Here is a 14318-nt window from a genome sequence, read left to right on the forward strand (position 1 = left end):
AAATCGTATGTGTCGGTCAAATGGGTGTGATGTTTCGTCGGGCTACCTAACTTGGCTACTGAGTCTGAACTCGTAGGTGTGTCGTGGTTTGGTCGATGGCGATGAGAGATTATATGTACTGAAACCGAGCAACATTTTGTGTGTCGATTAGAACCTTGGTGTGCCGATTATGGCATATCAATACATATCTGAGTGAGTTTTGGAAAAAGATAAAAAATCTGAAGGAAACAAAAACGTTGGTACATGCATCAGCTATTCTTTCCCCTTTTTTTGTTTTTTTTTTCTGTATCAAATGTACTTGATGGTGCATGCTTTATACAGATGTACTACTGGGCAGCATAGATCTTGTATCGATCACACCGATTGGTTAACGTTGGATCAGTAAATATTGTCCCAACCAAATCATGCCAAACGATACAAGTGTTCTTTGCATTGGACATGACCGACTGGTGTTGTTGGGATTTAACGCGAGTCCGCTCTGATAATAATCACAACTTTGCTGGGCTCCCATCAACCCGAAAAAGGATGCATACAGACCACATGGCCAGTGATTCAACTCCTTTCATGAGTTCTATCCGAGAAGTTGTCAGGTAAACCACGCGATGGTTCGAATCGGAACTGAATTGGATCAATGGTATGACGGTTCTAAAGCAAATCGAGACCAAGTTCTAATAACTTAGTTCCAATTTATGAAATCTGAAACCGAAACTATTCGATCCTGAATCGACAAAAAAAGAAAAAAGAAAATCTAACCAATAAAATACCCTGTCAAATGATGAATCTTTTTTGGAAGCTTAATAAACAATTAATTAGAGGGATATTTTCAAAAAATTAAATTTATTACAAAAAAATAAAAATAGGTGCCAAAACAGTCGAGTTCCAGTTTCATATTCGACCGAAGCAAAATCATAAATTCTGAAACTGAGGCTAAGACTAATGATCCGTAAGTGTATGATCACTTCCTCCTACCAATCCACTTCTGGATCTCCATAATAACAAAACAGTGATGTTACATTCAATTTTATGATACTACCAACTACCAAGTGGTACTGATAACTCAACCGTAAATTCATGGATCAACAGTAATGCGAGCAACAATGGAAGAACTATATTGACTCAACCAGTTGAGTTTTATCACACAGGAAACTGCAAAAGATAAATCAACAAATACAGCAGGAAACAGTTAGTATATATATATAAATATATATATATATAACAAGGATAAGCCCAGGCATGCTATAGACCTACAACTCGTAATTCCTCGCAGAGATCATCTTTCATGCCATTTTCCCAGGATTTATCAGGGAAAACGAAGGGAACAGGAGGAACACAACACTTCCATCTGAATACTTACGGTTCCAGCTTCATGGAGACAACACGGGATTGCCTGTTGCGCTTTGCCAATCTCACAAAGACCACCGATAAGCATGAGGGAGCCCACCATGGTTTACGGACCTCTTGTTCCCCTTTCAGGCATGCAACTGTAAGTAATGGAAGAAACATATCAATGCACATACGGTTGTAGCTCTTTGATGGCCCAACCAAAAATCTATCATGGGGTCAAAATGCTTAGGTTTGGTTCCGAAGTTATTGGTCCACAATGAAACACTCATTTTTACCAGCTGCAATTGTCTTAAAGCTAGCTCCATCTAAATTATTTATCATATAAGCAGGAATTAAAAATAATTATTCTTGGAGAAAAATCAAATAACTTTCTTTTGCACACAAAAGAAAGAATACACTGCAGACAGCAACTAACAGGAAGATGAAAAATATGATGAAATTTTCAAACTTATGAAGCAAAGGTGTCACCAGAAAGCAAATATCTGATTCTTATAATTAACAAGTAGATAAATAAGCAAAACCATAGGCTCATTTTCAATAAGCAAAGAATCTTCGGAGCCTAGCCGATCCCAAATACATGGGACTTACAGTTTTGTTGTTGTTATTGTAAAAATATTTGGAGCCTCACCCAGTGTAAACAACTGACCAAGCCAGTCATCCTTCAATTGATTAACTTGCATTCCATCACTAAAGATAACATTTACATGATGTTCCTCGTAATTCCTTAAAGAGGTACTTATTTCATGCAAATTTTGTACATCATAGTTTATGCCCATCCTAGAATGTAGATTTCGACGTGACTGTGGATTGATATACAAATCTCTCAGTTGTAGGCAGCATACAACTAACCAGTGTGACCTGCCCCTACTATACCCTTTTCAGAACTTCTCAGTTGAAACTAGAACAATATTAACTGAAACTGATCAATACTATAAAATTCCACATGAAAATGGTTTCAATACTATAATTTTTTTCACTATTTGATTTAACTCCAGAGCTCACTTTGGTTCAACCTTGAAACACAGTTGAAAAAGAAAAGGACTTATCATCAAACAGTGGGAATGAACAAGGAAAAATGACCACAAACAAAAGCAGATGACGGCTAGCTGGTTATAAACAGTTCCGGCCAATGACCACCACAGGCAGCCATGCTGAGAAGCAATCCTTGATTTCATGTAAAATTTTCCTTTGTAGACATAGAAAGAGAGAATTGACATCAAGTGGGGGACGATTTTCACATATAAATGTAAAATATAGAGTTTTACTTGATCTTTTTTCAGGCAGCCAGGCTGAGAAGCAATCCTTGATTTCATGTAAAATTTTCCTTCACCTTTGAACTCACTCATGATAACATGATACCAAAGTTACATGCAAAATGACTATGAACTTTGTCGACATAGAAAGAGAGAATTGACATCAAGTGGGGGACGATTTTCACATATAAATGCAAATATAGAGTTTTACTTGATCTTTTTTCCCTCATTATCATTAGTGGTAAGATGCTACATAAAATCAACTGTAAAATTATGCACCCTAAACTACATCAGTGGTGATGTGGTTTATGGTTAGAGGAACAAGAGTAGGTAACATATTATGAGTATTTTGTATGTTATCTTCCTTTCAGTGATAATGTGAATATTGTGAGAAGTGAGAGGTTCTGCAACAAAATCAATTATGACTGATTGATCATTCTTCAGACCCTAAGCATTTACAAAATTTGTACTTGTATCATAGTGTTAAATTTTTATAAGTACATATGAAAGTGCTTGCAAATGTGAATATACTAATGTGCTAAATTTCACATAAAACAATCACACAGTGATCTCCATGCTCTTCAAAGAAATAAAGAATACAATAGAGTACAAAGATAGTCATGCATATCTGATGTTGTAAAGTGCACTAGTATTGGCAACGAAGACTCAGGGTACAAGAATTTATGCAAGATACAGAAAGTTAGAGAAACATAACAACAGTTAAGACTGATAAACCCCGTGATGTCATTTAGACCATGAACCACATTCACCTTTTATAAAGAAAGAACACTAACAAGTTCAAATTCTTATCAGGATAAGGAACTCCATGGAGATTGAACACTGATAAAAACTTAATTTACTGATTTGGGTATGGCACTTCTTGTTCTGTACTCTGTTTGGTCAGTGATAAGTAAACATGATCATTGTCAAATCCTGAGAATGGGCTAATTTGTATATAGGATGAATACTGAAGCTTTAACAAGCCAGTCGTTGAAGAGGCTTCGTTAATCTTTAACACACTGAACATTTCAATTTAGCCATCATCAAGCATAAAATTATGAGGCTGAATAATTGTTTAAATATGGCTAATAGAGAGAGACTTTTCACATTTCAATGTACTTCAAGAAATGATGAACATAAGGGAGAAGTATCATTGAACCTTTTATGCGTCTTAACTCCTTGCAAAGTGTAATAAAGTCACCCCATTTCATGTGGCATCGCCTGATAAAGCGCAGAATCTGCTCTGTTGTGAACATAGAAAGACTTTCTAGATACTCCCCATTGACACCATTTTCCTCGAAAACTTGGCGGTAACTTCCAAGATTTATCTCTTCCAGCCACAATCCAACATCCTGAGAACATATTTTCCATCTCAAATCAAACAAAATAAATAACAAAACCTGATTGAAAGTATGTGTTTTATAGTTTTAACACATCCACAGATGTCCAGTAGTGTCCTTAGAACTGTTTATGTTATGACACTCTCTAGTTATCTATCTTGTGAACCTTGTAGAAGGCTGCTCATTGAACATATGCAGTAAAGTGAAAATAGCTGCTGGGAATAAATATTCAATAAATAAGGATGGAATCCATAGTAGACATCTATCATCACCAAACATTGTATATGTGGATTTAGCCATGGATTGCTGTTGAAGGGCATGGAAACGGGAGGAGAAAATTTCATATTTACCACAATTAGCATAGTGTTTTCATATATAGTTAACTTAGAGAACTTTGCACAGAATTTAACTATAGGATGTCTTCTTGGTCTCGGAAAAACTAGTGATAGAGTGTTGAGCCGCAGATCAGATGAAACAAGGCTTTCTTGCTTAATTTCAAACTTCAAGCATTAAGAAAAAAGGGGTATATATCAGCTGTAATTCAAGGATTCCATTCTTAGAATGCTTCACCTTTATCAGGTAAAACATATCGAGCAAGCACCAATATTCAAAAGGTGAATATCAATTCCAACATAAGAAATCTTTGAATTGGCTCTTTTGCTCAAGTTTTGGATCAGACCAGCTCTATAGTTCAGAATCTTGCTTAACCCAGAGTTTTAACTCCAATGATATTCCATGACTCATTCCTCCTAATCAATTTCTAGAGCTTCCTTAAGTCAATAGTGTGGCATCTTTCTTGCCAAGTAGAGAAGGATTATAGTAGACCAATATAGCCTATATTAATCTTGTTTTCTGTTTGACATTCCTTTTGCTTCTTTTTGGAAATTTTGATAATTAGAATTATAGTAGATGTCATTTGGCAACTTAATGGAATATGCAAAAGACACTTAAACTAATGAAATCAATTTAAGAGAAAAATAAATCTAAATGGTTTGTCAATGCCCCTCCTGTACCATCTTCAATTCACTGGAAATGTCAGATCCCTTGGGTTATCATAATTGTCACCTTATCCCTAACAGATACAATATTTCCATCACATGTAGAGAAATTTCAGTCATCCACCAAGAATTTGTAGATTTAGAGTTTCTTTCTTGGATTGCTAGGTTTCTGTTGGGTGCTTAGAGCATATTTTTGAGAGGTCAGGAATGATTTTCTCTATGGATTTGTGGACCTGCCAAGAGAGAGGGTGACTCAGACATGTTTTTTATTGGACCAATTACAATGGTGGTGCCAATTTTGTTCTTCAAGACTACTGCTTATCTTTTTTACACAAGGACCTAACCTAGGAACTCTGACTGTTTTGATTAGTCACACAGAAATCAAATTGCTGATTCTTTACTTAAGCTTTCTTCAGAGATTTACACCTCAGAAATCAAATGCAACCCAGAAATTACTAATATCATCAGAGATTCTTTACTTAAGCTTTCTTGCCATGCATATATGCTTACACGAGGCCAATCAGATTGCTGATTGGTGTGCCAATTACGGGTGTTTGTTTGGTCATACTTATACTTGGGAATATATGCTTATGCCTGCAGTTTTGACCTTCTTGAGCTCAATTCATACTCATGCATAAACTTATATAGACTTGTCTTGTATGCTAATACACTTTAAGGGAGCATCTAATTTGTGATTAATGATGGCTAATAAGTAGGTTAAAGGATTAACCAACAATAGCCAATCAAAGAAGCGATTGTTTTAATTTGATCAAGTATTGTAACCCAAATAACCCTTGATCGTATTAATGATTAATCTTCCGTTATCTTCTTTGCTACCCTAGTTAAGTTAGCTAGGTCAGTATACAATGGAAGAGGAATCATCTGGATTAACTTAACTCCACCTAGGTATCTGAGACTAGACTCCTGATTTAGAATAAGGGCACAACTGAATTCATGTATACTACTTTTACCAACTTATGCAAGCTTGAAAATTTCGAGGCGATGAAAGGGCAAAACGACCAGTACCATGGAATCGCAAGGTCAACGCACTTTTGTGGAAACCAATGTAGCACTCAAAAACGAAACTGCACGATCATAATCCATCAGGCATCCAGATCAAGAGAATACACTACGCTAGACGCGAAGAAACGAGCAATCAATTCACAAAGTCCATGTTTTTCTTTCTTTCCCACGACAGAATACCACAATTGCAATTGAAGACGTTAAGATTGATCAAAAGATACCTCGACGGTCCAAATGAAGAAATCCAAGGGTTCGGGGGACCGCCCTTTGCTCATCTCCCTCTTCCGCGCAAAGAAACCCTACAGTTACAGATTCCAAGAGCAGTTGCAGCACAGGTACATTTCCGTCGCACTGAACCAGTAAACAAAGGAAAAAGCACCAAGATTCGTCGAACGATTACCGTCTCGAAGGTTTTGGATCAGAACAGACGGCAACCTACGAAGGCGGATCGGATCGAGTTGACGAGATCCCCTCAGCGCTCAAGACATGGGGAGTTAGACGCCAATTTCCTCAGGAGATCGCCAATCTCTTCGTCGCCAACAAGGAGCGGAGAGAGGACGAGAAAGAGAGGAGTCGTTGAACGCCTCACTCTGTGCCTATTTAGTGCTGCGAGCAATCGAATTGTTCCCTTGCCCCTTTCTTTCTCTCTCAAAACAAGCCTCCTCCGTTTTGTTGATTCGCTAAATATTATTATTTTTTCAGTACTTAACTGATTTTAAATCTAATTTTTTCCTTTCTTATATATGATATCATAATATTAGACATATGCTAATTTTTCGAAAATAAAAATTATATATATATATAAGCTTTCGTGACTGACACTTTTAATTTTATATATTTCTTATAAATTTGTAATTACTGTAAAGTTATAAAACAAGGGAACAGATAATTGATAAAAAATGATGATATTTGAGATATCTAAAAATTTTAATACTATTTATTTTTAACGGTAATCATGGTTAGTCATAATTAACATGAGTTTACTAAATGGAAGCTAATGGAAGGTTTCAATATTTGAATAAATATATTTGTAATATTTTAAAATTATAAAAGAGTTTTGTATTTGCAACCCACTTTTTGAATTTTTTAAATATTTCTAAAATATTCTTTTATAAATAGACATAATTTTTTTTTTCTTCTCCTCGATCTAATCGATAGTAATTCAAGCAATCGCAAGGGCTGAATAGGCCCCACTAGAGTTGCTAATGGAAACAACAATAATACGTGGGCTAAGTTATATGGGCGGTCATCGAAGCCCAAGTACCTTCACGCTCCTAAGATATTAGTTTTTTTGAAAGGGTTACAAAGGAGAAAAGTAAGCAATCGATGATGGAGGTTCATGATATTTAGGGAGGGGAAGGCAAGTGAGTTATAAATGCCGACGATAGAGGAGCATCGACGGTAACAACTACACCTACAATGTCGGAGGAGCTGGCAAGCAACAATCACAATAATTAAATAGACGACTGGCATCACCTCCAACTACATTTACAATGAGCATTGAGAAGATTTTGACGACATCGAAAGTGAACGAAGATGCAAGGCACCTAACAATGTCCACAACAAGTGACATCAGTGATGAATAGTATTAGCGTCGAGGGCATTAATAGCCGATGGATGAGAGATTGTGGGAAAGAAAAAAAAAGATAAGATCGTTAATAATAAATAATATTTTATTCTTTTATAAGTGATTATAAATAATAAAAGATTATCAATAGTAAGAAGGGGTTGTGAATAATAATCTTTATTAACAAATGATATACAAGTTGTTAAAATTCTTAACAGCAAATAAATTATTATAAAAGGTAGACGTGTAAAACCCCAATACAAGTAACGGTAATATATATATATATATATATATATATATATATATATATATATATATATATATATATATATATATATATATAATTCAAATAAAATGACAAAAATTGGGCTTGTTTCCTAAAGAAATTATCTTAAATAAAAGAAGAGCGAGAGAGCAAATGATGAAGGTCAAAATTGACATATAGATGTTGAGGGGGTCACTGGAGATGACCCAAAACCTTCTTAGATACCAATAGTACAAATATCTCCCATAGCATATAATGTCTTCCCATCTAATTTATTAGGTGAATTATGCCAGATTCATGATGTATGTCAATTGAGTTCATAAAGTTTAGTATCCACCAATTGGCAACTCACATGTATATGCCTTGAAGAAAATTGTTTTAGATCAATCAGGATGGCCAAGTATGCACGAATGGCTAAAACAGTGAACAGCAAATGTTCATTAGCAGACAAAAAGCACCAAGAGGCTTCCATCAATAATGATAGGGACATCACATTCATATATTTCTTAGTTAACAGAGATCACCAAACTAGAAATCAATGCAGCTATGTTAGAGTCCATCCATGTCTGGAATTAACAACAAGGTATCCATGCCTAATTGCATGATTGCAGTCCCATTTACTTGTGTCTTCTTCTTCTCTATGATACATAAAAAGCTTGGGCCACCACACAGATCTGATGTTGGAAGCTTGTTCTTGATCGCCTTGTTCTTATTAATGCAAATGGCAATGAGACCTACACCAACTGATGCCTGTGATTGGAAAAATTGGAGTCGCAATGGCGAAAACTATCAAAAGAATATATATATATATATATATATATATATAATCTTCAATTGACCACATAATTGCCTGAACATTATTAAAGAATGGCCCTTTGAGTGTCACAGGGGCTGCCACACACCATGGCAAGCATCTGCTGCAGCTAGATTGACTTCCTAACCCTGCAAACATTCACTGATCAGGTAAAATGGTGGCAAAAGGAAGCAAATGGAGAGAGAAGTTTGTTAATTCAGGAAAACACTCTTGTTCTAAACCAAGAAAGAGAACCACTCGAGTTTCCTTCTCTTTGGTCAATCTGACAGAAAAAATGAGCAATGTTTCTGCATCTAAGGATAGATTTCTAACCTGGCACTTGAGTCATCTCCATCACTACAAAGCAAGTGGCAGATTTGACAAAGTGCTGATCTTCTACAATGTTCACCAGCTATTTCCAATTATCACCATGATACTTGGCATCTTTGAAGAAGCAGCTGGAAAAACAAGCACACAAGTAAGAATCGAAGGTGCAAGTTCTGAGTAGGTGCTTTCACCATTTGTTAGTCAAAAAAGTGTTTGAAATTCATGTCTGAATGCCCCGATGATGATAGATGAATGTGGACTCTTTCCTTGAGTGATGTCATTTCATCCGGGAGTGTTTACCAGTTTGTGAAGGAGAGTACCACACTAATAAGATTAATTGACCTGGGTCAAGGGTGATGTGGTGTCTAGGAACCCATCCTAATTCCTAACGTCAAATTCTTTTTTAATGGAACTTCTTTGGAACAAATTACCAACTTCTGATTTGATTGCTAGATTAATGCACACTAAACTTGATCGTTGTAATATGTGCAAGATGTTCTCTGATTCTCCCATACATTTTTCTTTTTAATGTCCTTTTGCCCGTGAGTTTTCAAAACAGGCTGCTTGTAGTTTTAAGTTTCAATCTTTTGATGATTGGAAATTTGGGGAGTACTTGAAAGAGGGACAAGATTTGGATAAAGAGTCTGCTTGTCAAATTAGAAGTGTCATTGGCAATTCCTAATAATTTCTTTGATTTAATAAAAATGATCATCATTTTACAACCAACCACTAAGCCAAAATCTCTTCTTTCGTATAAGGTGGCAGTCACCATGAATATTTTTATCCCAAGTTGAAATATATCCAAGAGGTTCGATCAGACACTAATTACTGATGGCGATACCACTTTGGTTAGTTTTTATATGGAATGTATGACTCCCTTCAACCAGATTCTAATTTTCCAGGGGCAGGTATTATGGTCAAAGAGGAACATGGTTCCATTGCTGTAGCTAGTTGTTTCTTTGGAGTTTGGAAGGGTATACAGTGCCCTTTATGCAAGATGCAGACCAATCCTGAAAGGCTAACAAGGTGCAGAAGAGATGATCTACATGGCATCTGGGTGAAATCGAACTCGCTGGAGGCTATCAACTACTTAAAGGGTTCGATGTAGTATCATGGAATCTTCAAGCTACTGTAAAGGACATTTTGGATATAGCCAGTGTAGTCAATGTAGTCAGGTTTAGCCACATTAGCAAGATGGAATTGCCCGTCAATTGACTAAATATGGATGTATTAATTGTACATCTTTAGAATGAAGTGCAAAATTTAACAATATTCTGCTACCAACAATGTTCCAAACTTACTAAAAAAACACTACCTTACAGAATATATATGCCTAGTTGTCTGCTCTGATTAGGAAGTTTTTTGGAATATTCTAAAGATAATTATTATCAAGTTTCTCTACTCGTTTAACAATGAATATTCTCAAAAAATTGTCAAGGAATTATACTTGGAGATTTTTTAAGAAGATTTTAGTCAAATAGATTCAATTTTTCCTACTTGTATTTTTGTTTTAACTGTCAGAGGTGCTTTCTAAATGCTTGGATAAAGAGAGGACTGAGGTTTAAATGTTAGATGTTAATTTCTAAATCCAAGATTCTACATAGTCTGTCTAATTTTCAAACAATTTACCTAGATGTCTGACGAGATAAACCTCAAATTTTAAACAAAATGACAAAAAAGCATTTAAATCTTTCAGCATATGGCAGCAAAGCACTATAGCAAATTTCATGTCGTTATAGACAGAACTCAAATTGTTAAGCCATGTTAAAATTCCAGACTGCAGATCACAACTATGGACATGGATATTCCAAATTTGCACAAAGTTCTTGGTTCTTGTAACTGTATAGATTTCATTAGTGCAAGAATAAACATACGTGCATAATAGCATTTACCACTTACATAAATCAACCTTTTTCAAAAGAGGCTGTGAAGAGAACAAATAACACACTGTTAAGGTAGTAGATACTGGTCAAAATAGCACCACACAAAGGACAAAATGGCAAAAGCCAGCAGCGATGGGAATATAGATTTTTGAGATGGCCACCATTTCTTAAAGGTTATTGATTTACATTGGCATTAATGTAAGATAAAAATGATAGCTCTATTAGAAAATCATGATGATATATGGTTAGCATATCAAAGTATTATGTATTTTTCAGAAGAATCACTCGAATAAGGACAGAAAAACCACAAATATACACAAACTCCCCAATCTATAAGAAAATAATTTGTATGTCAAGCTGTTTATTAAACAACTTACAATATCAGACAGCTCCAAGACAGTGAGCCTCCTAAAAAATCCTGGGGAATGCTGGAATGCCTGGGTGTTTGATACACAAAACCAAAAAAATAATTCTTCCTTGCAACTATAACAGCATTAGTCGAAGTGTCTTGGAAACTGATTAGGTTTAGCAAGTAGCAACAAAGACAAATAGTACCTGGCTCCAATTTCCTTTACTGCTCTGGCATTAGAAGCACTGACTCTCTGGTAAAATTTTTCACCATTATGCCCCAAGTGAGAGCACTTGGCACAATTCCACCATTTATTGCTCTGTTCAGAAACATGTAGGCATCATCAAGCATGTTTGCCTTGCAGTGCCAGCTAATCAGAATATTGTAAGTTACAATATCTGGAGCTATGCCTTCAGCATGTAGCTTCTCCAACAGGTTTAAAGCCGCTCGCATCCACTGCATCTTACACAAGCCACTTATTAGACTATTGTAAGTGACTATATCAGGGGTGATTCCCCGATCAAGCATTTCTCTCAAGAGTTCAAGTGCATCATGGACTCTTCTTGTCTTGCATAGCCCACTAATTAAGAAGTTATAAGAAATATTAGTAGGCCGAATACCCTTCTTTGTCATCTCCTCAAGTAATCCAAGTCCCTTATCAACTTCTCCAGCTTTGCAAAGGGCTTTTAAAAGCCCATTGTAGGTTATAATATCAAGTGAACAACCATTGAGCACCATATCATTAACAAGTTGCATAGCTTCTTGCCATTTTCCTGCCTGTAAGAATGCATGTATCATGGTGTTGTAGGTAACAGTGTTAGCAACTACACCCTCTAAAAATATATTTTCATATAAATGGAATGCTTCTTCAATTTGGCCATTTTTGCACAAGCCACATATCAGAGAATTGAACGTGAATATATCTGGTTTGCACCCTACTCGTTTCATCTTTTCAAACAGCTCCATGGCCTCATGAAGTTCATGGTCCTTGCATAAAGCAGAAATAAGGCAATTGAATCCTACAGTATTAAGACTGATCCCCTTTGCGGACATTTCTTCTGCAATTGCATTAGCATCTTGCCACATACCATCACTGCAAAATCCATAGATTAAGATCGTGTAACTAATGACGTTTGGCATACAACCATTGGCCTCCATCTCTTTAAGTAACTGCATAGCTGATCCCAAATTTCCTGTCTTACAAAGGCCACGCATCATGATATTGTATGTGTATACATCAGGTTGACATCCACTTTCCACCATCCTACCATAAAGATCCTTGGCCTCGATAAATTTCCCTTCACTCAAGTAACCATTTATCACTGTATTGAACAAAACAACATTCAAGTGAGGCACTTTACTCAACAAAGTTCTTGCTTCATCAACTTGACCCTTCCGGCACAAGCCGTGCAACAACACTCCATAGGTCAAAGCATTTGGACTGCACCCGCGAAGCAACATCCTATCAACCAACTTGGCTGCTTCACGTAAATGGCCAAGCTTACAAAGCCCATGAATCACATCGTTGAAGGTATTGACATCAGGAGAACAGCCCATGAGAAACATCTCTTCCAAAAGCTTTAATGCCTCATGCGCTTTATTCTCCTTATAGAGAGCATGTATCAGAGTTTGATATATAACCGTGTCAGGCACACACCCATGCCTTGCCATACCCCTCAGAAGTGAGCAAGCAGCGTCAACCTCATTGATCAAACAAAGTGCCTTCATCACTCGGGCGAAAGTGAAAGTGGTTGGAGAGACTCCTCTACGGACCATTGCATTAAAAACATCAGCTGCAATTCTATGACAATTTGCTCCGATCAATATATCAAGAGCCACGTTATACGAGCGAAAGGTTGGCTTACAGCCGAATACATCAGCCATTTCATCAAGCAGTTGGACTGCAGCTCCAGGCAAGCCGGCTTTTCCATACCATCTCATAATCACAACGAAAAGACGCTCCTTTAAAACAATCCTTTCCTCCTTGGACTGGCGTAACAGCTGATCTATAGTACTAAACTCTCCGGCTTCGCCCAATTTCCGAACAAGAGCATAATACACATCGAAGGAGTGGCAATAGCCCTTCTGCGAGCCGGCCCAATGGAAGAGTTGCATGGATGTCGAGATGTCGAGGGGAAGCTGAAGCAGTTTACAGAGACGAAGCGGGGTTAAGATGTTGAGAGAATCACGAAGCGCTTCGAGATCAAAAGGTTTCAGGAGCTTCTCCCATTCATTCTCAACCTCCATTTTGGGGCCCTCCGAGCCGCCGCAAGTGGCGTAGCGGAGCAAGTTTAAGGCGAGACTACATAAAGGTGTGAGCTTTTGAAAGGAGAGCGTGACAAGATCAAATCTTTTTAACATTACTCATAACAGATGGCACGAAAGGTCGCAACTCGGCAGGAGATGAACGAGGAGAAAGGAAGCGGAAAGAGGAGGAGAAGGATAGGAGGAGAAAGAGAAGCACAGAAGAGAGGTGCGGAAGAGGACGAGACGACCGGCGGGAGGAGCGGCGGCATTGTAGAGGTCGGAAGGAAGATGAAGGAAGCTAAACTAGGAGTCTATTCTCGGCCCGGCCCATAGCGTTGACATCATTCCGATATATATATATATATATATATATATATATATATATATATATATATATATATATATATGCGAATTTTCGATTAAAAAATCTCTATTTTTTAATTTCGTATCGAGTGCTGGTACTTTAAATTTTTTTAAAACAATATTCTCGTGGAAGAATTATTTTTACTCATTCTTTCTTCGAACTAGTTCGCGACAAAAGAGGAGGCACAAAGGTGACAACGAGTTTCACAATGGCTAACTAAGTATGTGAAGATAGTGATAGCTCTTATGCCACTTTCTTTCTTGTGCGAGAGTTATGAGCAAAGATGAGCACGATAAGAGTAACGTGAGGTGGTGTAGGATAGAGACGATGATGGTAATATATCCAATGAGGGCTAGGGGTAAAATAATTATTTTAAAAAGAGTACTTTTCAAGAATTTTTTAAAAGCATAAACTTTTTTTCCAAAATATATATGGATAAATTCTAAAAAAAACTTTTAACTTTAAGAATTTTTCTAGTATGTCACAATTTAAAAAAATTCTTATAGAATATTATTTTTATATTATAAATAATTATTTTATCTCTGGCTTTATTAGACCCATCGTC

The 14318-nt window shown here is 36.6% G+C and overlaps 2 protein-coding genes across 2 annotated transcripts; both read right to left on the reverse strand.

Moving 5' to 3' along the window:
• Window positions 1–1086: 1086 nt before the first annotated feature.
• LOC103980171 (uncharacterized) lies at window positions 1087–6612 on the reverse strand. Its single transcript, XM_009396472.3, has 4 exons — window positions 6359–6612; window positions 6180–6257; window positions 3757–3949; window positions 1087–1481 (listed from the first exon to the last, which is right to left on the reverse strand). Exons 2-4 carry the CDS (start codon window positions 6231–6233, stop codon window positions 1351–1353), a joined length of 378 nt encoding a protein of 125 aa, XP_009394747.1. The 5' UTR covers window positions 6234–6257; window positions 6359–6612; the 3' UTR covers window positions 1087–1350.
• A 1982-nt stretch (window positions 6613–8594) lies between these two features.
• On the reverse strand, window positions 8595–13696 carry LOC103980170 (pentatricopeptide repeat-containing protein At5g64320, mitochondrial). Its single transcript, XM_009396470.3, has 4 exons — window positions 11349–13696; window positions 11171–11230; window positions 8917–9041; window positions 8595–8732 (listed from the first exon to the last, which is right to left on the reverse strand). Exon 1 carries the CDS (start codon window positions 13501–13503, stop codon window positions 11365–11367), a length of 2139 nt encoding a protein of 712 aa, XP_009394745.2. The 5' UTR covers window positions 13504–13696; the 3' UTR covers window positions 8595–8732; window positions 8917–9041; window positions 11171–11230; window positions 11349–11364.
• Window positions 13697–14318: the final 622 nt, after the last annotated feature.

Source organism: Musa acuminata, chromosome BXJ1-4 (assembly GCF_036884655.1).
Source record: "Musa acuminata AAA Group cultivar baxijiao chromosome BXJ1-4, Cavendish_Baxijiao_AAA, whole genome shotgun sequence".
Classification (NCBI taxonomy): domain Eukaryota; kingdom Viridiplantae; phylum Streptophyta; class Magnoliopsida; order Zingiberales; family Musaceae; genus Musa; species Musa acuminata.

Excerpts from the sequence above, each read along its gene's own strand:
- LOC103980170 (XM_009396470.3), bottom strand. The coding sequence starts at position 13,503 with ATGTTAAAAAGATTTGATCTTGTCACGCTCTCCTTTCAAAAGCTCACA.
- LOC103980171 (XM_009396472.3), bottom strand. The coding sequence starts at position 6,233 with ATGAGCAAAGGGCGGTCCCCCGAACCCTTGGATTTCTTCATTTGGACC. Across the intron at positions 3,950-6,179 it reads TCTTCATTTGGACCGTCGAG|GATGTTGGATTGTGGCTGGA; the intron begins GTATCTTTTGAT and ends ATATGTTCTCAG. Across the intron at positions 1,482-3,756 it reads GGAGTTAAGACGCATAAAAG|TTGCATGCCTGAAAGGGGAA; the intron begins GTTCAATGATAC and ends CATTACTTACAG.